The following is a 26,002-nucleotide window of genomic DNA, read 5'->3' as shown; positions in this document are numbered from 1 at the left end:
CTATTTATAGAAAATTCTAGAAGGTACAAACTTTATAATAACAGAAAGCAAGTTACCTGGGAATGAGAGAGGAGAATAGGAAAAGGCAGAGGAAAGGATTGAAAAGGGACACAAGTAAACTTTTAGGGGTGATGGATATATTCACTATCTTGATTGTGGTAATAGTTTCACAGGTATACAGATATATGTCTACTTTTTTAAAAAATTTATTTATTTGGCACACAGAGAGAGCACAAGCAGGGAGAGTGGCAGGCAGGGGAGAGGGAGAAACAGACTCCCTGCTGAGCAGAGAGCGGGACGTGGGGTTTGATCCCAGGACCCTGGAATCATGACCTGAGCAGAACGAAGGCAGATGCTTAACCAACTGAGCCACCCAGACGCCCCTATTTGTCTACATCTATCAAATTATACACTTTAAACACATGTTTATTGTATGTCAACTGTATTTCAATAAAGCTGTTTGAAGAAAGAAAGAATGATTTCTACAACATGGAAATTTTTCAAAAGAAAAGAGAGCTCTAAGTATAACAATATCCTTAGCTCAGGGCAGTAAAATACTGGAGTAAAGTTATGTGATTTAAATATCCAAAGACAGAAGAACGCTTAGTGGAAAATTATATTGTCTCCATTAAAGTGATAGTTCTATACATAATGTTATTTTAAAATAGCAGAGTATAAAATAACATATGCATCATTTTAATAGCTACCTTGCAAAAAGCAAACTGACAGGGGAGACAAACATGAGGTGGGTTTCTGTCACGATTCCACCATTTACTGGCTATGTACCTTAAATTCTTTAAGCCTCGGTTTCTTATCTATAACATGGGGATAACAATAATGTCCTGGAAAGATTGTCGTGAAAACGTAATATGAAACTACAAAGAACATGCCCAGAACTTAGTAGGTACTCAATAAAAGATACCTTTTTAAAAGCCATTGTGTGTGAGAGAAAGAGAGAGAGAGAGATGTAAAGTACCTGGAAGAGAGTGACAAGTTTTTTTTAAGATTTTATTTTTTGAGAGAGAGCACGAGGAGGGGGAGGAGGTGGTGGGGGGAGGGAGAGAAGTAGAGGGAGAGGGGCAGCGGCAGAGGGACAAGCAGAATCCACGCTGAGGGCGGAGCACGATTCGGGGCTCGATCCCAAGACCCTGAGATCATGACCTGAGCTGAAGTCAGATGCTTGACCGACTGAGCCACCCAGGTGCCCCAAGAGAGTGACAATTTTAAACAGTGCCTGTGCTCACCAGTAAACAGGGAAGGAGGATCTGGGGGTGGGAGAATCAGGGTTTTAAAGTTCCGTGTGACAAGTGAGAACATTCCCGCACGTTAGGACATTTGTGTTGAACATGGAAATGGTTCCAGTTTTTGGAGAAATCCAGATGACCAAGAAGGCCTTTTTAAACCCCACTGTGCCTTGCTTTCAGACGTGATCTATGAGACACAGATCTCATTATAAAGAGAGACGCTAGCAGATGGTTTTTCACATGATGGAAAAGAATTGTTTGTTGCTAAGGACTTGAAGGATAGTTCTTTTCTAAGAATGGCTCCTCCATGGAGCCATGTTTTCAAAATCTCCCTTTGCATTCAGTGTTTAAGGAACACGCTTGTCCTGTGTCTTGAGGATTCATCCTGCCCCCGGATGAACACGTGAAGAATTAAATGGTGGTAAATGGAGAGAAAGATGGTTCAGGTTGTACGGGCGTCAGGAAGGATTCAGGCCAGAAGTGAAAGGACAGAAAAAACCAGCAGAATGTGGCTCCCAGGAAATCTCCTTGCTCACGGATTTCCTACCCGCCAGAATCCTTGGGTCATTTTAGTGACTAGCCTCAAATAACCAGCTTCCTAGAGTTTCAGATTTGAACCAAGAATTGAACTTTTGCAAATGTGACAAAGACCTGCCCAGCTTTATGGCCAACTTGGGCCCAGGGTCAGGTACGCAACAGAAGGCAGGTCTGACTGGAAAGTTCTGCTTTGCTTTTGCATTTTATTGTCATGATTTTTCACAGTTTGTCTCGTGTCACCTTGTTACTTAATTCCCACACCTCCAAGGGAAAAGGAAAAATGTGTAATATTTTAATATTTATGTTACAGATACTTAACATTATGTTTCTGCATAGGTGTTGCCAAGATAGTCAAGCCAACCTTTATTTATGGAGGGTAGAAAATATAAATCTGTCTGAAATCTTTCACAAAATGAAGGTCTTAATATTTCCAGAGTTGATTTTGGTGCCTACTCTTGGAGAGTCTTAGGAAAGGGTTGTCAATACAAGGTGTCATTGTTTTAGGTTTCCTATCCACGAGTTGCTTTTTTTCCCGCAACTTCCCTCTCTTTTGGCAACTTCTCCTCGCATTCTGTCCCACATTTGGCCCCGAGTCAGTTGAAAGCTTTGCAAGTTGATTTTCCATTCCCATCTGAATTTTAGCTTAGCTGTGGAACTGTTTTCCATGTGTTTTTAATCATTTGTCCATGTGTTATGAGCTTATAGGGACAATATGGTTCCCCCAAGCTGCCTGCATTGTATAAGCAGAAACTGGCAAGGTAGCCAGTAGGGAAATGGTTTTCAGACAGATGCCCCCTATACTCATTTCTGTTGGTGATACACCACCCCCATCTTCCAACTGGAGGAAAACAATTTACAAGCTGTGTAAGTCACCTAACACAGATAGAGTCTTCTGGCAGGAGCTACCTTTTCCAGGAGTGTAATTATCCTCGAGGAGAAACTTGCCTGGGGACTGTGGCTGGTATGACAAAGTTCAAAGCCCTACTCTGAGGCTGTGGCCAGGCTGGGAAATAAAGAAAGGTTTATTCTGAGTCTTCCCAGGTTCCGTGGAAATTTGATTTTAAAATAGAGTCTGAACACAGAGAACTCAGGATAAGTTCTCCAGGACAAAGAGATATCTCTTAGAAAGTAAAGCCCAACAAGGCCCTGTGTCAGAAGTTTCCATGCACATTTTTATTGGATTCAGTATGTTTAAATAAACATTCATTAACCTCCTAAGTATCGAGCAAGGGACCAGGAACAGAAAAGAAACAGAAAAACGCATTGAACAAAATCCCTGTTCTCAGGGGCTGATAATCCCATCTCCAGCAAACACCGACCTTGCTCTGGGGAGTGTCCTCTCCCTAGTTAGGAGGACACACATGCACCCAAAGTAAGCCAAGTCTGAGGAATCACTAAATGGCCGAGTGAAGAAGGGATCTGGCTTCCAGAATCCCAGAGAAACTCTGGTGTTCCGCGTGAGACAGCTCCTTGTAAATCCTCCACTACCCAGGGAGCTGGCCAGATGGCAGTTCTGCTCTTACAGCTGAAAGCTTCAGGATTTTCATAGCTGCTTTGCCCACTCTGACCTTCCAAGAGCGGACTGGAAAGGAGGAATGAATCAGTATGGTGGGATGGTCAGATAGGAGGGAACTCTCGCATCTGCTGGCTTCCATCTTTCTCTGTGGAAGAAGGGATGAGATCATTTGCCGAAGACCATAGAAGAGGAAGAACGGTCAAAGGCTGGGCATAGTTAGAGAAGACTTAAAAATAATCTACAGAGAAAATGCAGACAGAGTTGACTAAAGTAATAGGAAAGATTGCTGGGCAGGATTGAGAGCTCTGTTAAGAAGGGGGGTATTTAATGTATAAGGAACAAATATCTGCCACCTTGTCATTGTCCCTGCCAGCATTCCACAACCCAGATGTGGCCCAGAGAAGGTGACAGCTGGGTGTTTCCAGACTTGGAAATTCCTGGATGGGGGCAAGAGAAGGACAAAGGGGCAAGGGAGTTGGGAATATTGCAAACGCGTGAAGCGATGGGCCCTGAATCCAACCCAGATAGGGAAGGAAGTGAAGACGAGAGCTTAGAGAGAGTCATTCCTTCATTTTTACAACCAGTATTTTGGGCACCTCCGTGTGGAAGGAACTGTTCTAAGGCCTCAGATGGTGATTCCAGAAGACATGGTTCTACTTTCATGGGCTTTAAAATCTAAAGTGGAGATAGATGTTAAACCAATGTTCACACAAATCACTCTGTAGCTACGACTGTGGTAGGACCATTACAAGGATAACGGAGAGCGCAGGGAAGGACTACAGACCTGAAACGACAGAAAGTGATCGCGAGACAGTGGAATGTGAAACCCACCATGTAGAGGTGGAGGCTTTCCTGGTAAGAACAGGAGTCGAAGTGGAGGGGGGATGGGGAGGCCTGGGGAACAGGAGTCATCAGACTTCAGTTAGGGCATTGAATGGGGCGTCATGTCATACTGATGGCCTGTTGTTGGGCAGGCCCATCCGTGTGGACACTGACGTCACCCAGGGTGATAGCAGGATTAGGGGTGAAAAGAAAGGCAATGAGCCCGATGAGGAAGGCAGGGTGGGTGGTATTGTCCCTGGCAAGGTTTAGGGACCTGGAGCGCCTGTGATCCTATGGCTTCCATGCTGGAAGCCGGAGTCGGGAATCAGATAAAGGTTTTCTGGCTTCCAGTCCAGAGTTACTTGCACTTACTTTTCTGAGAGCAGCCCTCTGCAGAATGAGAAGCGATCAAGGTGAATTTTAAGGATGGGGAAGAGGCACAGGGCAGACGCTTAGCATCAGTGATGGCATCCTGGCGTGACTGTAAGTCAAGGCTGTGGGCAGCGGGGACAGGTGGGTGGCGGGATGGTGGGGCGCAGGGTGACGTTGCCTCAGCTGCCTGGACCTTCTTTGAGATTTGCAGGAGCCCTCGCTACCATCTGGGTAAGTAGCGGATTAGTCACATTGTCAGTGGCGTGTGCACAGTGATAGATACATCCCCAGTTGCAAAAAAATGGAACGTTTCTCCATGGTGCGGGAGTGTTTGGGACAGAGAGCAGACGATCCCTGAAACTGCAAATAGAATACTCTGACCCTTAAAGGTAACTTGGGGACCAGTGCCTGACAGTGAAAAGGGAAATTTTTTGTGTGACATGCTCCACCATTTGACATATATCCTTTTCCGTTGGCTCCCCGTTCGGTTCTCTTTGAGCGGCGTATTAGTGTGCTAGGGCGGCCATACTGAAGGGTCCCAGGCTGGGTGGCTTGAACAACAGAAATTTATTTTCCTACTGTTCTGGAGGCTGGGAGTTCGAAATTGGATGCTGGTAAGCCTGTTTCCTTCTGGAAGTTCTCACCTTGGCGTGCAGACTGCCATCCTTCCTGATGTCTCCATATAGTCTCTCCTCTTTCTTCTTCTTATGAGGATACCGGTCTTACTGGATTAGGGCCCACTGTAATGGCTTCATTTTAACTTCATTACCTCTTTAAAAGCCTTCTCTTCCAATATGGTCATATTCTGAAGGACTGAGGGTTGAATCTGCAACACGTAAACCCTAGGGGGACACAATTCAGCCCATAACAGGTGACAATTTTAAAAGCTTGAATATAAATAAGTTGGTAACAGTGATTGCCTCCGTGACAGGACAGGAAGCCTGGGAGGTCACAGGAAGATTTACCTTTAATTGCATACTTTTTCGTATTATTTGACGTTTGTTACTGCAAGTGTTCATTATGTCATCAAAAATAAGAGAAAAATTATTGCATTGATTGTACATCCTTGAACTCAACACCTTTCTTTCTTTCTTTCTTTCTTTCTTTCTTTCTTTCTTTCTTTCTTTCTTTCTGAAAGAGAGAAAGAGCAGGGGTGGGGTGGTGAGGGGCAGAGGGAAAGGTAAAGAGAATCTCAAGCAGACTCCACACTCAGTGCAGAACCCGACTAGACATGGGGCTTGATCTCACGACCCTGAGATCATGACCTGAGCTGAAATCAAGAGTCGGATGCTTCACCGACTAAGCCACCCAGGCGCCCCTCAACACCTATTTACTGAATAAAATTAACACGAGCACAGTGTGGCAGTCCGCTGTGCCTTTGGAGTTTGGATTTGCTTGGAAGTCCTTGATGAGTACAGGAATGGTGCCGGCCAAGGTTTTGCTCATGTCACTTACCCTGAAGAAACTAGTCTCCCCCCATAGACTGCAAACTCCAGTGGGCCTGGGTGAGGACAACCTCACCATTTTATCCCCGGGACCATGCACAGAGTTGGCACTCACATGTGCTGTGTGAATGAATGCATCCGTGAGTCCAATAAGCAGAGAAGCTTCGGGGAACGAGGTTCTTCCTAATGTGTCAGTTCCATAGAAAGTGGCAGGGAGGAGAGTGCAGAGGGGAGAGTTCATGTTTTGAATAATTTACTAAACTAAATCAAGATAAAAGGTTGAAGGGGAAACCATTCACCCTAATTTGCCCTAGTCCTTGTTCTGTGCGGAAGAAAAATTGGAAGATTCTGCCTTCTTTGGGGTTCCTTTAAACCAATCTAGCCCCCTACAACCCTACTGCTTTTCCATATTTTGTAAAGAGAGGTAGCTGGGAAGCAGTGGCATGCACCCTAAGCAGATTTCTTTCACAAATCATTCACCCAAATTCCCTTTTCTGCCTCCCAATTTACCTCCAATGCTCACCTCTGACCCTAACTCTGCCTCTCACCTTTTGTTGTTGTAGGTCCGGGGTTTCCAGGGAAGAACTTAGCTTCCTTGTTTCCCCTCAGAGAGCACTAGACATTTTACAGCTCCCTTCTCAGAGTCTGTAACAGAGGTGCAGAGAAACATGGCTGCTAGGTCCTCTCAGGCACACTGGGAGCTCCACCTGGTCCTCAAGACACTGTAGGGCCCAGGAGAACCAGGTCAAGTTGAAAACAGAGTTCAGATGAAGCTGAGCATGAGTTGTCAATTGGAATGAATGCATGAGAAGATTAGCCCCTCTGGCTCTCATGCAGGCTTGAGGTCGTCCCAGGACGGGACTTCGCCTATGTAAGTCCAGGCCTGCCTCTCATCCTGGCATTTGGTACCACGTACACCATGAATCCCGAGGTGCTCTCCCCACACTTCCACCTCCTGCGGAGTCTGGAGGCCCCCTCCTCACCTCCCTCCATTTGGCTTCATCCAAACTGGGGGTAACTAGATGCGTGTATCACTGAAGACCCACAAAGGCAGCATATTTTTGTTAAAAGCTGCAAACTGTTCGTGCTCGTAAGAGTAAGCTACAACGTGGGGCGCCTGGGTGGCACAGCGGTTAAGCGTCTGCCTTCGGCTCAGGGCGTGATCCCGGCGTTAGGAGATCGAGCCCCACATCAGGCTCCTCCGCTGAAAGCCTGCTTCTTCCTCTCCCACTCCCCCTGCCTGTGTTCCCTCTCTGGCTGGCTGTCTCTATCTCTGTCAAATAAATAAATAAAATCCTAAAAAAGAAAAAAAAAGTAAGCTACAACGTATCGCGTACATAGTTTCAGATTTAAGGACACCGTGGTGAAAGGTGAACGCCATCTGCCTTTCGCTGTCAAAGACAAGGGTTGAAGCCAGACTTACGTTCTCAGCACAGAGGGCTTTCCTTTGCTAGCTTTATCCTTCAAGATACTGGTACATCATCTCAACGGGAACGACAGAACAGCAAAAGCAAATTCTGCGTGAGTAATTTTTATTTATTTTGTAAGATTTTATTTATTTGAGAAAGCAAGCGAGACAGCATGAGCAGGGGAAGGGGCAGAGGCAGAGGGAGAAGCAGGCTCCCCACTGAGCAGGACCTGAGCTGAAGGTGCTTAACCGACTCAGCCACCCAGGCACCCCTGCATGAGTAATTTTTAAATGACCAAACACCAAAATTAGGATCAGAAGAAGGGGAGTTGAGGACAGCTAATATAATTAAATGACAAAATGTGCAATGCCACTGGACTTTGCAAACTGCTTGAGCGTAGGAGCCAAGTTCTTATCACTTTCTGTCATCTGCTGGTGCCTAACATGATGTCTCTCCCACAAAGGGAGTCCTCCACAAATTTTAATTCAATAGAGGTTATTTAAATTGTGTCCTATGTGCAGAGCTGGGCAACCTGAGATCCTGAGTAGAATCTCTGGGGCAGTCTTTGGTTTGGGGAAATGCTAGCCACTGGGATTGATGGCAATGGAACCTCAGGCACTGAAAAGTAAGGTTTAAAAGAAATGGGGAGGGGCGCCTGGGTGGCACAGCGGTTAAGCGTCTGTCTTCGGCTCAGGGCGTGATCCCGGCGTTATGGGATCGAGCCCCACATCAGGCTCCAGCGCTGGTAGCCTGCTTCTTCCTCTCCCACTCCCCCTGCTTGTGTTCCCTCTCTCACTGGCTGTCTCTATCTCTGTCAAATAAATAAAATCTTAAAAAAAAAAAGAAATGGGGAAACATAGCTGGCGTCCAGACCATATTTATAATCAGGGCAGAGGGGCCAACTCTGGAAAACCTATTTATTTGGATAGTTGAGGGGAATCAAGAAATTCAAATAGAAGGCAACTTAAAAAAATACTTTAAAGAAATGGCAAATACTAATGCTCATTTAGTATAGATCAAGTGTATCTTAATGCATACTAGCCCAGGTCCTGTGGGTATTTGGTACAGGCAAGAGATGTGTCTTCTGAGAGAATTCTGGAAAACGATGGTCCATTTAAAAATAGTTCATTATTGTAAATAAAGGAACTCATTTCAGGCTTTATGTCGCAGCAATCAGGCATGAGTATTAAAGGGAACACAAATGTCTGGAAAAAAGATTCCAGTGGGTCAATTCTTGGAAAGAGAGCTTAATCAGTATGAAAATGGGGACAGTGTTCCAGGATTATGTGTGTTACTAGAAGCAAAGAATATGGTAATTAAATTAAAAGGGAAGAAATAGAAGCAGTATGGGATTAATTTCCAATGGAAATGCTATTCAAATGGTGTGGAGGGTCAACTGCATTCAATTCTGGGGTTTTAGTTTTGTGGATCTCTTTCTTTCTCATACCCTTGCATGATATAGAACCTTTTTGAATGATAGTCTTGCCATCTAACAAATTTTCCTTTGATTCCTGAAGAACCACGTCTGTCTCCATCTTTAGTTAACCTGGCCATCGATTACTGTGGAATAAGGAAGATGATGTGGATTCTGGGAGGTAAAGAACGGACCAGCCAGCTACAGGCCCTGAGCTATCAAATCCGTTCTTAGAATCCACGTTCTCCAGTCTGGCTCTTTGTTTAGAGAAAGAAAAAAACCAATAGGGTGGCTTGAGGGAGACATTTCCCCGTCTTCACTGAAGGCGGAGGAGAGATCTATTACCGAGGATCCTGTGGAGAAATTTGTGAACAATTGAGTTTATCTGATGGCTGACCGGTTGTGAAATTTAGCGTCCAGTATTTGATTCTGAAAGTGAGGGGATTAATTTGGGAATTGTGAGTCTCCTTGTGTGGAAAAGGAGAATGTATTCCCTTTATTCTGTTGGCCTACAAAAACCAACACCACCAACCAGATCTAAGTGAGAGGGAGGGTCCTCTGCTCACCAAAGTTCACATTCTTCTGTTTCTTCCTTTTCTGTCCTTACAGTTTTGATATAGTTATTTGGCTGCCTCTGTGTGTGTGTGTCTGTGTGGAAAGCCTAAAGGCCTGGGCTCTTGCTAAATGTATGCCCTTAATTTTTACCTGATATACTTCCGTCGTAACAACATCTTGTTTTTTCGATCCCAATACAAAGCAGAAGCACCACAAATGTTTGTTGACTCTGGTCCTTCTTCTAATAACAGTGATGGGAAATCCGGGGAAAAGAATGTGTTGTTTTCTCAAATACTGCTCTGTAAATCTCAGACGATAAACTGCCAGCTAATTACCCCCTGGGTCCCAGGCTTTCACTGGGGCTTCTAAAATACACAAACTCAAGCGAAGGCATGACACCATTAGCACTACATAATTCAAGCAAACAATAAATGTGTTTACTCCGCCTGGCTGCTGACCACCTGCCTTTCCGTCCCACAAGGCAGGTATCTATATATAGGATCTCCTTGTTTGCCTTCCTGCAGAGAGTGAGCCTTTCTTTCCTTCAGGCCTCACCATCTGTGAATCCGAAAGAAGCCTGGGCCCCCGACAGCATGTGTCTTCTCTTACTTCAGCTGCTGGTGCTGCTGGCTTTAGGGAAGGCTGCACAGGCGTGGGATGGCCGCCCAAGGCAGCGTTCGGTCTCCCCTGTGCTCCTAGAAAGGGATCGCAGAGAGCTCCCCCTCGGCAACCACGAGGACGCTGAGGAGAAGCCAGATCTTTTTGTCGCGGTGCCCCACCTCATAGGTGCAGGAGAAGGCCAGGGGCAGCGAGAGAAGATGCTGTCCAGGTTTGGCAGGTTCTGGAAGAAACCCGAGAGAGACCTGCACCCACCCCAGGACTTGGTCCGTGAGCGCTTCCCACCTGGGACCCAGGCCGTCACTACTCAGCTGAAAGATGGGATGCAGATGGAGAAATCTCCTCTTCGGGAAGAGGCCAAGAAATTCTGGCACCACTTCATGTTCAGGATGAGTCCAGCTTCTCAGGGGATCATCCTGCCGATCAAAAGCCACGAAGTCCATCAGGAGACCTGTAGGACAGTGCCCTTCGGCCAGGTATCTGCTCTGGAGGGGGAGGGGATCAGAGTGGACAAGAAAGGGGCAGACAACTGGGACAGGTGGAGAGGAGGGGAGGGGGGTGCCAGGAGCCTGAGTCTCGCCTAGCTTCCAGATTGGACCCTTGGGCGTTCATCATAACATGTGGCAAAGTATGCTATCCTCCCCAAATTTCCTTCTAACTTTCCACTGTTTCTTGGTATGCTGGAAGTGCTGTCAGAATGGTATGATGGTACCGCTCAGATTAGTAATCATTCATACTGATGGCACAGACCTCTGTTTTAGGGGGCTTTACCGATCTGTATGCTGGAGGTGTTCTGTCCGGAGAGAGAGAAGTAAGACCGCGCCCTCGGTTAGGAGAAGTGGGAGCTTAGAGCAATAACCAGAACATCTCTCTAGCTACACCTCTACACTCTGTTGGGATGTGCACGAGCAGGTCGACTCCCCCTGCAGATAAGGTGGGATACATTGGACTCCTCACTGAACACTCCCATACACACACATCTCGGTCCTAATCTCTGCATTTCCCACCCAACTATTTCATAGGCTGCCAGACAGAAGTTGCTGCATCGTTTCTAACATGACCGCAGCAAGAAAACAAAAAGATTTTTTTTAATGTTTTTTTATTATATTATGTTAGTCACCATAGAGTACATCCCCGGTTTCCAATGTAAAGCTCGATGATTCATCAGTTGCATATAACACCCAGTGCACCATGCAATACGTGCCCTCCTTACTACCCATCACCAGCCTATCCCATTCCCCCACCCCCCTCCCGAAAACAAAAAGATTTAATTTATTTCTCATAAGCTTTCAAAAAATAATATCAGTGTGAAATCACATTTTCTCCCCTCAGAAACACCTCCTACTTCATGTCGTGTTGGCTGATTTGTGGTTATTATGCTTGATTCTGGACGATTAAGACAAAGGGGCATTTTCTACTAGCCCCTTCCTCCAGTCAGTCCTGGCAAGCCCCTCACTCCAAATGTTAAATTAAATTGAGAAACTGTATCAGGTCCTTAAACACGAATATACTGAACCCAAAGCAACGCAAGGGAGAGTAAAATTTTACAGTCCAATAATGCTACCCAATTATGCAGGCAGTATTATAAGGTAATTGACTGTGTAAGGCAGTTAAGTATTCTGCCTGAAAAGGCAAGGATATGTAGCAATAAGTCCATTATCAAATAATAATGACCTCTTTGTTGGCCACGTGCAATTAGAAAATTGCTCCCAAGAATCGTGCAATTGAATTTCCTTTGAAACTCTTATTTTGAATTCTATTGCTAATTAAATTAAAATTAAGGTGTTTGACTCATATATCTTGAAGGGTACGTAAGGCTGGGTGAAGGGGGGATGGAAGGGGCAAAGGTGATGCAATGCATGATGATTTGCGGACGTATGCGCTATCACTTTGCCCCATGCAACTTCATCGATTTGAACGTACGATAGGCCCTGCAAAATAGAATAGAATTCATCTTGATGTTCTGATCTATTCTATGAGCAGTTGAACAAACATGTACGGAGAATCTATTATGCATAATGCGCTGGGGGGCGTAGAAAGATAAGGCACGCTACTTGTATAGGCAGTTAGCCATTCGAATTTTTTCAACTGGTAACATCTAATTAGACAAAATTTCTTGAAGTTTGGCATTTAAGCTGTAAAGCATGTTCTCATTAACTTAGGGATTTCCTAAAGGCTAATTTATTAATCTACTCAATAAAAGAAATTCAGTTGAGGTGGCTCTATGCCCTTAGAGATTAACTATCACTTGGATATTGTAAAATATCCAAAATTGGAGAGCTTTTGACATTTTAGTCTGAATTGTCTTCAGACTTACAGTCTACAGCTTCTGCCTCACGTGTGCTAATGACTCAGGATAACTGAGCGGAGATGTCTTTGCCTTATAGATGATCACCCATGAAGACTGTGAGAAAGTAGTTGTACAGAACAACCTTTGCTTTGGGAAATGTGGGTCCGCTCGTTTCCCTGGAGCTGCGCAGCACCCCCACACGTTCTGCTCCCACTGCTCGCCTGCCAAGTTCACCACGATGCACTTGCAGCTGAACTGTACTGGCCTTGCCCCTGTGGTCAAGGTGGTGATGCTGGTGGAGGAGTGCCAGTGCAAGATGAAGACCGAGCATGAGCATGGACACCTCCTCCAGGCAGGCTCCCAGGCAGAATTTCATGGCCAGGATCCCTTCATCCCAGGATTTTCCACTTAAAAAGAGATCCCACTATTACCTTTGAAAAGCAAAACTACAATAGCAAAGGTGCTGGATTATTCAGCTTGGAAGTATTAGTGGGTGCACACCATTTTAAGGGAAAGGTCGTTCCAAAGTAGTAAGATAGAGCAATTTAGAGGCAATGGTGTTCATCTAGTTTTGGGTACATATTTGGGTTCTAGTCTTGGCTCTGCCCCCCTGGCAGGTCGATGTTAAGGAGTTGTGGAAGCTTTCTCCATCTCGAGGGCTCCATCTCTACGTGAGGAACTGGGATCAGATGACTGCTAATGTCCTTTCCACTACGAATGTTCCATGATCTAGGGTCTCCGCGCTCTGGTAAAAGTGCTTCATCTGAAGTTGGAAAAGAAATAAAGTGGACCCTAAAAATTGCCTTTTTTACTAGCCTGTCAAAGCACCACCAAAAGCGCGTATCCAGTATTCGTAGGAAGGGTTCTTTGCATCTCAGGCAGCGTTTTATTTGTCTTCCATCAGATGATTGTTTGACTTCCACAGATGAAAGGAGTAGCTTGCTTGGTTGCCTCTTCATTTTCTTGATACTCCCCATAGAACGTTCGTAATGTCAGGTCCTTGGCTTTGAAGAAGGAACAGTAGTTACCTTTAGCAGTTTACATAGGGACAGGGAACAATCGTTGGTAGCCACACAAGTATCTCCACGATGGGGAAATAAAAATATATGACCAGTACCAGACTTAAAGTTCAATCCAGAGATGCCAGTGAAAGTACCCGAGGAATTCCAGTGGACGTCAGATTAAATAAAGTGCAAACGCTTAAAAATTGAAACAATTTACAGGTGAAATTCTTTATCCACGTGCATTTTGGATAAGGTAGTAAGTTAGAGTTCTGTGTTGGGATGACTGTTTTTTTTTTGCTGCAGTCTAAAAACTTCATATTACAGATTTTTTATTCTGTAAATGCCGTACTTGCGAGTTCTGAAAATATTCTGAATATTTTAATGTATTAAATTTTAGTGTATGAAGCGTCCTGGGAAATGTCATGGCATTCAATTGTCTTAAATTTCGTCTTAATGGTTTTTTCTGTCCCATAACTTAAACGTGCTATCGGGAGACTACCTACCTGGAGCATGTCTCAGATGGCTTCAGAGGCTAATGATCGTGCCCAAATGTTTCTTCTGACACTTCCAGCAGTTTTCTGTTAACAGAAAAGTCACTGTCCTCAGTGATTCCATTTCTCTTTCTGTATTTATTTGTATTCGTACATCGTACAGACTGGCTTTCCCTCACCCTATTTCTTTTTCTATAATCATTCTTTAAAAAATTCATCTTAAAATTATTTTAATTCTTTGAATCCTATTCCTTACAGAATACACAAAAAGGCATTGCCCAGAATATTGATTTATTTTAAAGGCATCGATGTGTATTTAATTCTATTTCTCTTCAATCACACCATGTAATGTGGCATTCCGAAGAAGCAGATGCATTTATATTTAGTGTATAATCTACATCAAAGTAACAGAATATGTGATATACAGCTACATATGTGGCATTTACATCAGAATATATTATACCCTTCGGTGGTCAGAGAGAACCTAATTGGCCAGGATATGGTCATAAGGATGAAACTGTTCAGCATTAATGATATCCCAGCTGGTCAATCTCTTTTGGTGCCAAAAGCTATTGGGCAGCCGTCTCGTTTGCAGTTGCCTAGCCCTGATTATGTAAACCTATCTCGGCCAATTGGACTGTCCTTCTCCTTCTTACATGCTTGCAAATCCGTTTTATTTATTCTTGCAAATAGACTCTCAGGCCCAAGCCCCAAACAGTCATCAGTCTTATTCAAACTCTGCTCTTCCCTCATGTGCATTCGAGATGAGACAGTGGACACTGGTATCAGAGCTTACTTCACGGTGAAACCTCGTGAAATTGCCCACGTTCATCCACTTTTACTGAAAAAAAAAATAGGCAGTTCTCAGTGGTTCAACGTAATACGTGGGAGCCTAGGCACCTGAGAGGAAACTCACAAAGGTCGAACATCTACTAAGTGCCGGATATCATGCTGTGTCTCTTAAATAAGTTATAAAGTATATAGCTTATATAATACATAAATACGTATATTATACAATCTTCACAAAAGTTTTTTTTAATTTTATTTAAATTCAATTTATTAACATATCGTGTATTATTAGTTTCAGAGGTAGAGTTCAGTGATTCATCAGTTGCACATAACACCCAGTGCTCATCAGATCACGTGTCCTCCTTAATGCCCATCACCCAATTACCCCATCCCCCCACACCCCTCCAGCCCAGCAACCCCCAGTTTGTTTCCTAGAGTTGAGTCTCTTATGGTTTGTCTCCCTCTCTGATTTCATCTTATTTTATTTTCCCCTCCCTTCCCCTATGACCCTCTGTTACTTAAATTTCACATATGAGTACAGTCTTCACAAAAATCTTAAGAGGTGGGTAAATACCCTATTTTACAGGTAAGGGAAATAAGCCTTAAAAAGTTTAAGCAACCAGCCTAAAGTCATTTGGAGCATTTTTTCTTTTTCTTTTTTTTTTTTAAACATTTTATTTATTTATTTGACAGAGAGACAGCCAGCGAGAGAGGGAACACAGCAGCGGGAGTGGGAGAGGAAGAAGCAGGCTCATAGCGGAGGAGCCTGATGTGGGGCTCGATCCCACAACTCCGGGATCATGCCCTGAGCCGAAGGCAGATGCTTAACGACTGAGCCACCCAGGCGCCCCTTGGAGCATTTTTTCTATTTCTATTAAAATATTTGCTCATTCATTGCCCATCAGTTTGGATTGATCTCTTTGAGATCTGTTGCCTATAGGCCTCAAAGCTAATTTCTTTTACCCCTTGCTCAGCAATTGTATTTGAAGGACATCGATGTTACCTCTTCAAAGAGAAATCATCCCTTGGTCAGGTTCTCAGCCAAGCATTGCCCTAACTTGAGAGGCAGTCATGGCAATTCCCTCATCAATCTTGGTCTCATTTTCTGCCCAGATAGGATGAGGGTAATAAATAATTACTTCAAAATTATTGTGGGGGCGCCTGGGTGACTCAGTCAGTTAAGCATCCGAGTCTTGATTTTGATTCAGGTCATGAACTCAGGGTTGTGAGATCGAGCCCCATGTGGGGCTCCACGCTCAGTGGGGAGTGTGCTTGAGATTCTCTCCTTCTCCCTCTCTCTGCCCCCCCTCTGCTCGTGCTCTCTCTTTCGTTCTCTCTAAAATAAATAAATCTTTTAAAAAATGGTTTTGATGATCAAGTGTTGAAAGCAGCACATCAGAGAGCTTTATATACTGTAAAATCACAAGGGCTTAGTTCACTCTTTTCCATTCAGATGTTCTTTCTTTTTAAAAAATGTTTTGAGAAATTTAAAACGCATAGAAAAGTGCAAAGGATATTATAGCAAACTCTCAAATTCTTACCACCAGAATATTTGACATTTTGTCATCTTGTGTTTCTTGTTGATTTTTGTTAGAGAAATAAACCATTTCACATATAAGTAAGGTCCCCTCCAACCACCATGCTGAGTCCCATCCCCCACTCCAGGATTCCTATTTTTACTTTCAATATCCTTTTATATTTCTTGCAAAGGCATGTATACATCCATAAATAAGAATAGCATTATTTTTCTATCTATGTTCCTTCATGCAGCGTATATTTACGTATCTACCAAGTATGTGCAAGATACAGCCCTAGGCGCTGTGAATATAGCAAGAAAACAAGTCAGACAAGCTCCCTGCTCCCACAGAGCTTACATTCTAGTGGGGGAGACAAGCAACTTGAGAATCAGTCAATTGTTAATCAATCCACCAAAAAGGAGAAATATCAGGTGGCCGTAAGTGATATGCAAAGAACCGAGATAGGGAATTGTGCTAGAGGTTAGTTCCCTTGGCTTGAGTAGTCCCCAAAAGGGTGACAGGAAGGCTATGAGTTCTTAATTATACTATGATGTTCTGTATGAAATGTTCTACAGTGATTTTTTTTTCTCCACTCAGGGTTCTGCTTCGTGTTTGTAACAGTTTTTAAAGTTTTTTTAAAAATGTATATTTTATCTCGATTCTAGAAACTTGACATAAAGTATTCCCTACAGAGAGTGGTTAGCTTAGCTGTGATCATTTATTTTTTCAATGTACACAGTCTCTTTAAACTGTCAATTTAATTCCTCATTAAGAATGTCATGCATCTTCTTAATTTTTATAAAGAACCTATTCTATGCAAGGCACTGTGCTGAGAACCCAGAAATAAGCAAAGATAAATAAGACACATTTCCCTTTGCCCTGGAGCTTGCAACATTGTAGCAGAGATAATATGTGCAAATTATAAAGCAATAATGATAGTAATAATAATAAGAGCTACCAATTATTGAGCCCTTACTATGTCTTCAAGTTCTTTCTTTTCCTCATCGCCTAGAAATAGACATTTTATACCTTTTTTTTTTTGACAACAAAAGTGAGAATCAGAAAGCTTCATTCATTCAGTACACAGATATTTATCGTGGTGATGAGCCTGGTCACTGTGCTGGGTACAGAGAACATAAATAAAGGAATGCATGATTATTTGAATATAATTCCTGATCTTAAAAAGTTTACAGTCCGGGAACAAGTAAATAAATGTATCTGTCTCTGTAAAGCTAGAATGATGATCTTCCCACCATGCCCCCCCCCCCACCCCAAATTGAAATTCCACTTTCTCAGTGAAGCCTTCCTTAAGCCTTACACAAGGTCGGGTTAGCCTCTTGCATGATTTCACGGTGCTGTATGATTTCACTTCTCGGCACTTGTTTCCGTTTATAATTATACCATCATTTGTGTCATCGTTACTCAAACCAGACGCTCCGTGAGAGCAGGAATCATATTGGATTTCTTTTACCGTCGTAACCAATGCCTAAGAAAGTGTCCAGCACATGGTATGTACTCAATGCCTATTTTTTGTCCGCATGAAAGAAACAGTATCAATAGATACCATATGTTGAAGGTATATCACGCATCAGGCACCGTGCCAACCACTTCATATACGTCATTTCATTTAATGCTCAGGACACTCTACAAGGTAGGGAGGACTGTATTGTTTTGTAGATGAAGATGCTCACGTGCGTTGAATAACCGTACCAAAGCAGCACTGCTCAAGAGCAGAAGCCGAATGACTCCAAAGTCCCAGATCTTTCCTGCTATGCTACATTGCCTCAAGATAACAAATATGTGTATTTATATATGCACATATACAAGTATATTTCCATGCATATATGTATACATATATATACACATAAACATAATATATACACACACATATAGAGTTAAGCTCCTGACTTACCCACTACTCTATTCCTTCTCTGATTCCCAGAGCCCATTATCCATGCCTGTCTTAAGTTACTTAATCAATGAGGATGCTTTTAACTCAAGTACCGGAAAACACAACTCAGAATAAATTAAATTATAAAGGGATTTAGTATTCCATTAACAAGAAGTATGGAAGGTAGCTAGTTTCCTGGTTGGTCAAGTCGGAAGCTCTACCATTCTTTCCAGGACTCAAATTCCTTCCATCTTTCTTGCTCCACAAGCTAAAACTCCCCTCAGTCACAACGTGGCTGCTGCACTTCCAGACATCATGTGTCACCATTCTCACACTAATGTCTATAGTAGAAAAGAGGGATTCTCTCCCACTTTGCATCCCTTTTATTTATTTTTTTTGCACCCCTTTTAAAGAGCTGAATAAAATCAGTTAAACTGAAGGTAGACAATGGAACAAAACCTTTGCTCTGACAGCAAGGAATAAAAAGGAAATGATGGTTGAGTAGGCAAATAACAGTGTCTGCCACAGCCCTTTGCCACTTTTTAACTTATGTTATCATTATTTATTTACTTATCTTTACTTCTAAATTGTAAACTCCTGAACAACAAGTTCCTTATATTTTAGATCTTTGTTACCCCTCTGGTTCTAAGATAATGCTCAATGTTTTATAGAGTATATTATTTTAATATATTTTAAATACATTAGAGATACTGTTTTAGATATCATATTATATACTTGTATTTTAATATTTGTATCTTTGCATATGTACAGAAACATAAGCATATACATATACATAAGATGGATAATTTTAATGTTTTATGTGAGATAAATGCTCAGTACTCGTTAGCTTAATGAATGAATTTTGGGAGCTGCTCTTGGAAGAATAGGTGGTGTAGATAGTGTGCGGAGTTTTGAATGACAGCCAACAGGTTTTAAGGACGTACTTGGGAGGCAATAGGGAGTTTTTGAAGGTCTGCAAGCAGATTCGGATGGCATGGGTTTCTAAGTCACTCCAGAGGGGCTCATGAACCCCCTGAAATGTGCACATATGTTGCAGGTATGGGCATCCTTCAGGGGAGAAGGTCCAGAATTCTAATGAGCTTCCCAAAGATTTCCATGAGCCAAAAATCTTAACAGTGGGTTTGATAAATTGGAATGGAAAGAAAGCACAGGGGCCAGAAGAGCTGGAAGAAACCATGGAAATTGTGTGCTCCAACCCCATCCGACCAGAACTCAGGAAAGTCAGGTTTCCGATTTCGGAACAGAGGATGAATCGGAAATATACATCGGTGGGTCCTATTCGCCTTGTTTCATCCAGCGCTCACATCCAGGAGCTTGCAGTGGTGAAATGTGTGAGTAATAATTCCCTGAGCAATGGAATGGACTTTCCTGTCATACTTGTTCTCCAAAGCCAGGCCCCAATTATCCACCCACATTTCCGGGGGACAGCTCAGATTTTCGCTTAGTGCCTGCCTCCCTCTTACCTCTGTTTTGTTCCTCTTCCTTTCCTCCAAAAGAAACAATCACCAGTGACCCACCTGTGGGTGGGGACTCGGGTTAATATTTTACAAAGAAAATTATCACAAGTTCCTCTTGTCTACCAGCTAAGGGAAACACACCTCTTTATGTCCAATATTTGAAGAACCAGAATTTCCAGTAAGCGCTTTTTCATAAGTCACAATTCTATTACTAAAAGGAAACCTGCATCTTGCCCAAACCTCAGGCAAGAAATAGGTGAAAACTTAAGTGGATAGACAGATTTCACATCTTGCACCAGCTCAAGTAAGACGCTCAAATGATGCCCTCCCTCTTCAGGGGGCCTGGGATCCATGGGATTTAGTCGGTGCCTTTGCGTGTAAGCAGATAATATCCTGCGGCTTTTCAGGAGCATGGGAACAGAGTGTGGACCTATGCATGAAGCGGTTCCCAAATGTGCAGATATCACAAAAAAAAAAAAAGACTTTCTGCCCCCATTCTGCTGCTTGCCTGGAAAGCGGTGCCTATGAGCCCTGGCACAGCTCTGAGAAAAATTGCATAACAGGTGAAATTTTTCTTTGGCGTCTACTTTTCCTTCTTTCTGCCTGGGACCTCACTCTCCAGCTTTCCCCTCTCTCTTACCTTCCCTTCTGGATATTTAAATTATCTACAATGGCCCAGAGCTCCTAATTCACGTCCATTTATCTATCTAGCCTGTCAATGGATTCAGCCAATTAGCATCTATTTAGAACCTATTAAGCGTCGGACACTGTGCTGATCCACTGGGGTATCAAGATGGTTATGACAGGTTCCTGCTCTTGGGACAGAATTTACGGGCTGGAGAGTTCGGGTTTCAGCTTCTTAAATTTGGTTGTGTGTTAGAATTACCTATGTGCTTGTAAAATATAGAAATTGTGTTCCAGAGGGTGGTGGTAGGGGGTTGGGGACAGCAAGCGATCGTCCATATATATATATATATTTTTAAAGATTTTATTTATTTATTTGACAGAGATAGAGACAGCCAGCGAGAGAGGGAACACAAGCAGGGGGAGCGGGAGAGGAAGAAGCAGGCTCATAGTGGAGGAACCTGACGTGGGGCTCGATTCCGCAATGCCGGGATCACGCCCTGAGCTGAAGGCAGACGCTTAACCGCAGTGCCACCCAGGCGCCCCCGTCCATATATTTTTAAAACGCCACAGGTGATTTTGCCCCTGGGCCAGATCACGAGGAGGTGGAAGTCACTGAAGAGATCTGAGCAAAAACACTTGCTCAGGTCTCTTCCAGACCGAGAACATGACACTGGTCTCCCAGCCCTTCTGGGTCTTCCTGGTATGCTCCATACAAACCGTCTTCTAAGTTCTTCAAATTTCATTTCTATGCAATTCATGAGTAACGTGACTCTTGCCCAGTTAACAAAAGTGGGTGTTTTGCTCAGAGGAAATGGAGGTGTTTAATTGAATTTTTTTCACCCCAAATAAATTGCTCTTTTTATCACATACCTCCTGCACTTACTCCTTCATTGGCATTTAGCTCTATAACTCAGTAACTCCCCAATATCAGTGTGCCTGAAGCTTACTCGGGGTGCTCGCAAGCAATGCTTTCTTGGTTCCACACCTAGGGAGTATGATTCACTAAATTCGAGATTTTCTTGGGAATCTGCGTTTTTCTACCTTTTCCTTATAACAATTTCCAAAACTACAAACAAGTTGAAAAAAAAAAGCACCAAGAATACCTCCACAACCTCCACTTTTACTCAACAGTTGTGGACATTTCGCCGTATTTGCTTTATCTTTCAGTGTGTATAGACGTGTGTGCATGTGTATTCGCTCCATAGTTTCAGACCGTTGAACCATTTGAAAGTAAATTGCCGGTCTCGTGACACTTCACCCTGAGTCCTCGAATGAGGATATTCTTACTTAGTAAGGACCATATCATCATCCGTGCTAGGAAAATTAAAAGTATTTTTTTTAAAGATTTTATTTTATTTTATTCGACAGAGATAGAGACAGCCAGCGAGAGAGGAAACACAAACAGGGGGAGTGGGAGAGGAAGAAGCAGGCTCATAGCGGAGGAGCCTGATGTGGGGCTCGATCTCCTAACGCCGGGATCACGCCCTGAGCCGAAGGCAGACGCTTAACCGCTGTGCCACCCAGGTGCCCCTAAAAGTATTTTCAAAATCTCATCTAGGCATTTGTATTTTAACAGATGCCTTCTGGATCTCGTACTCTCTGTCAAAATTACAGAGGTGGGAGTTTCAGACATTATGTTGGGCTGAAAGAGGAGGTCTTTGGGGAGTAAGCAGGACTTATGGGACAACCCCAATAAGTCTTGGGTTAGCGCTGCGATTTCGTCAATCAGGGCAGACAAGAGTCCCATCTTGCCAGAATGTTTATTCTGCTTGATACAGATTCTAAGAAAAGCCGGACAGGTCATGGAGCTGCTAGAATGCACTCCCACACACTGTTTTAACTATAAGAAAGCTGAAATATTCTTTCCTGCCCTGGGAAACTTCAAAAATAATTCTCCTGCCCTCGTTCTTATAGTACAAGTTGAGTGGTGAGTGCACCAAAGGGCACCTGGAGCGTTAAGGACACACCTAGTTTAAAGGGTAAGATGTGCCTCAGGGGAAATGATCGGTTGAATGATTCCCTGCTGTGACTAAAGGGTTAAAATTGTGGCCCAGCGTCCTGCCCCAGGGAGCTGTAAGAAATAGGGATCATGGGAGTTGTAGTGTGAGACTTCCTTGCTCTCTAATACTGTCTCCATAAAACAGCATCAGCGGCTGCTGCACACGGTGTAATTTTAACACGCTCTTTTAATATTTACAGGGTGCCTGTAAAAGACTTCATGATGACAGTCGGTGATTCCGGTGGCAATTAATGAATGACAGCACAACCGTGATCAGATTGCTTTAGGAAAGAGTCACTCAGAATGCTGGCTTTCACAGATCCGGGCCTGGGCATGATTCTTGGGTGCAAGATTTTCTAAACCTAAGGTTGACCCCGTTTGATTATTGCCTCCATGGCTCTGTAGGGTCGTATCTCCAGGTTCTTCCCAAACAGCAAAGGTGGAATAGGAAAAGGTGGAGTGGACAAGGAGGTTGCTTGCTAGAACAGGTATGAGCTTGGGGATGACTTCTTTTTTTTTTTTTTTGGTAGTACAGTTACAGTGAAAGCTACTCCTTGGCTAAGAGAGCAAAGAACAAGGTTATCAATAGAAATTAAGTGTGTGTGTGTGTGTGTGTGTGTCTTTGAGTTTGGCAGGTATCGTTACCCAAAGCAGCTCAGGTATTTAATTAACCCAAGATATGGTTAGTGCAGTCTAAGTCATTGGTCAATTTTTCATCATTGCTGACACTGAATTCTTCAATTATGTGTTTGCTGCCCCCATGCCTTTCATCATGACACTCTGAGCCTGAATTGTCTATGGAATTTTCTCAGCCGTCTTTATATACCGTTGGCAGCCAAGCCTGAGGCTTCCTGCTGTGGCACTGCAGGGTGTCCGAGGATGAAATGTCAGGTGGCCTCATTCTTTTTCATCTACTACCCCAAAGCAGATAGGTTGCGTTAGCATATTTAAACCAACAGAAGTTAATTCTCGAAAGTGTTTTAGAGCCATAATGTATAGCAGAAAGTGCTATTTTTATTACCCTGGCACCTAGGTTTTTCTAAAAGGACTCAGATTATTTTATTCCACTGGTCAACATTATCTCCACACAGGCCATGTGGACTGTCTCTTTTAGAGTCTTCATCTCCTTTCCTGGAGCTGAACGTGCCCCTCTTTTCTTTCCCTTTCTGGGGGCTCAGCATGTCTTGCTCTGGTGTCTACGTGAAGATGGAGGCCGTTGAATTTTCCCTTTTTCTCCCCTTCAAAATATCCCACCTGCTCACCCTTTCTGACTTTGAGAATGAAGTAACTTTTTCTTCTCCTACCAAAGATAACTCTCCTATTTGGATTCTTGATTCTATTGGTGCCCCTGTCCCACACTTTGTTTAAGCTCTGAATTCTTTTTTTTTTTTTAAGTTAATTTATTTAAGTAATCTTTGTACTCTATGTAGGGCTTGAACTCATGACCCCGGGATCAAGAGTCACATGCTCTTACAACTGAGCCAATCAGGTGTCCCTAAGGTCTGTATTCTAATTTGTCTTCCTCTTCTATTTTTTAAAAAGGATTTATTTACTAATTTGAGGAGAGGGGAGCACAGCGGGGGAGAGAATCCAGAGCAGACTCCCCGCCGAACACAGAGCCTCACATCAGGCTCGACCTCACCACCCCGAGACCATGACCTGAGCCAAAACCAAGAATCAGATGCTTAACCGACTGAGCTACCCAGACACCCCTTCCTCTTCTCTATTTTTATGTCCTGGAGACAAACCCAGTCCCCCACCCCCAACTCTTTAGCTATTGTTTTTATGATAAAATCTTTCAATGAAAATCTCAATCTCTTTCCTTCATGCAATGAGGTCAACATCATCAAAATTACTCTATTTTTAATATGCTCTTTACATTGAACCAGGGCAGGGCTTGTCGTCATCTTTCTAGACCCATTTTACTTCTGTCTTGGATCTCTATTAATCCCATTTACTTAAGTTAAGCTATCTTCTAAAAACACTGCTCACAAAAATTGTTTCTAGAAACACATTTTCAATAAAAATAAATAAAAAAGAAAAGTACGTTTTCCTTCTGCTTTCTAACTCAATCCACATTTCTCCAAAAGACAGGGATCAGGGTGACCCCCGCAGAGCATCACTTCCTCCTATGCTGGAAAAATCCACGTATGAAACGGCCGAGTCTCATTGCCGAGAATGGCAGCTACTTTATTGTGCCATTGACAGAGAAAAGGAGACCTCTTTCCTGAAGAGCCCTGACTTTTGAGTCCTGACAACGGGTGGCTTTCATGATCAAATGGGTTGCTAAATTGTAATCAGCTAACGACTGTCAGGGACAGGGCTGTAGCCTGACAAAACTTAGATTTCTTGCCCTTCAAGGAGGGAGGGCTCTTCAGAGAGGTACCGTGAGACAAGTAGGGGCGGCGAGCCCAAGGTCAACTGGGCTTTCACTGAAGGATTTTGAAGACGGTCTAAGGGAAGCAGGGATCAGTTTTGGATCGGTTGTTGTTTTGAGGCGGGATTAGGAAAAAAGGGAATTCATTAGGACTTGGGTGCTGTGGTGAGGTGAAGTTGACCACGCATTTGGGTATCCCTAGTAACAAGTGAAAATAGCAAGTGGTCTGAGGCATCACTGGTCAGTAATCACCCAAACAGGGGGTCATTCTAGTAATTTACATCTGTCGCATGACCTTGGCAGAAACAGTGTTTGCTATTAACTTGGCAGCTGGCTTGACCTATGTCTCTCCTCCCAGCCTGATTAGTGATGGGGCTTCTTTTCTCTTTTCAGTCCCAGTTGATTTTCATTCTTTCAATTCCAAATAAATTTTAACTCTTTCAGTGTCCTGGATTCTAAATTCACCTGAACATTCACCAGAATATGTTTTCTCACCGACACTTAACGAACTGTAAGGATTTCGAGTTCATCTTGATTTACTTTAATAGAAACCTTTAGAGCAAACACCAAGCAACCCTAAAAAGTTGAGATGAAGCCCTGTGGCTTCATTAATAGGTTCCGATTTAGCATATGGAGAACTTTTTAAAATGTTCTACAGCTCTGCATTTTGATGATGCCACGGCACTCACTAATAAGGTCTTTCCAGGTTACCTTCCTCCAAAAGCTTATTGGCTCCTCATTGAAAACAGCACTGAATTTGAGGCTTACTGTGATTTGACTCTGTTCTACCTTCTGACTCTCTTCTCTATCTTTCCATGTATTTTACTTTTGAGCCACACCAAATGGACCACTGCACTTTCGTGTCTCTATGCCTTGGCATACTCTTTCCCTTATGCTGGAGGGATCCTTTGTCCCAAAGTCCTGTTCTTATTCACCTGATACAAGACCCTTTCCCCACGAAGCCACTCCTGAACCACTCTGTTGGCACTATTGGCTGCTTCCTTAGCACTCCCAAATGTAACTCTGCTGAACGTTGCTTTTGTTCTGTCTCCTAAGCACACGGTGGTTTTTCGAGTTATCTTTGATATTTGAAAAAAAAAGAAGTTTATTTTACCTACTCTCCGTATCTTAAAGCAGATTCTTAACCTGATGTTCGTGACTTCATTGTGGTCCTCTGGAGGCATGAGAAGGCGGGGCAGCTTCTGAAATTTTATTTATAAATATATATGTACATGTTTATATAATTGTGTGTATACACACACGCTTTGTCGGGAAAGGGGGTCCCTAACTTTCATTAGATGCTCAAAGAGATGTGTAACCCAAAAGAGGTTAAGAACAACTATTAGAATGTTAGACTGTTCTGGAATGGGCACTCTGCCACTCAAACAGATGGAGGAGATGACTATAAGCAACCAAGAAATCATGAATGTGCATCAAATGTGGGTGCTTAGGGCATGGTACCCAGCTGGGCAGGTGGAGAACGCCATCCACCCAAAGCTGCCAAGGGCTATTAGCCAGTGTTGATTAAACTCTGGACTGCACTTGCACTGACTTTTGGAAATTGCAGTCAAATCCAGTCCTCCCCAGTCACGGCACAGAAGCACAGT

At 43.3% G+C, this 26,002-nt stretch overlaps 1 protein-coding gene across 1 annotated transcript; it reads left to right on the top strand.

Annotated features, from left to right (window-relative positions):
• The first annotated feature begins 9,907 nt into the window (after positions 1–9,907).
• CER1 (cerberus 1, DAN family BMP antagonist) lies at positions 9,908–12,634 on the top strand. The gene is made up of 2 exons (XM_026506585.1): positions 9,908–10,408; positions 12,320–12,634. The coding sequence occupies exons 1-2, from the start codon at positions 9,908–9,910 to the stop codon at positions 12,632–12,634; spliced, it is 816 nt and encodes a 271-aa protein (XP_026362370.1).
• The last annotated feature ends 13,368 nt before the right edge of the window (positions 12,635–26,002 follow it).

This window comes from Ursus arctos, unplaced genomic scaffold (assembly GCF_023065955.2).
Source record: "Ursus arctos isolate Adak ecotype North America unplaced genomic scaffold, UrsArc2.0 scaffold_18, whole genome shotgun sequence".
Classification (NCBI taxonomy): domain Eukaryota; kingdom Metazoa; phylum Chordata; class Mammalia; order Carnivora; family Ursidae; genus Ursus; species Ursus arctos.
The sequence above is the reverse complement of the archived record's forward strand: the minus strand, read 5'-3'. Positions and strand labels throughout refer to the sequence as shown.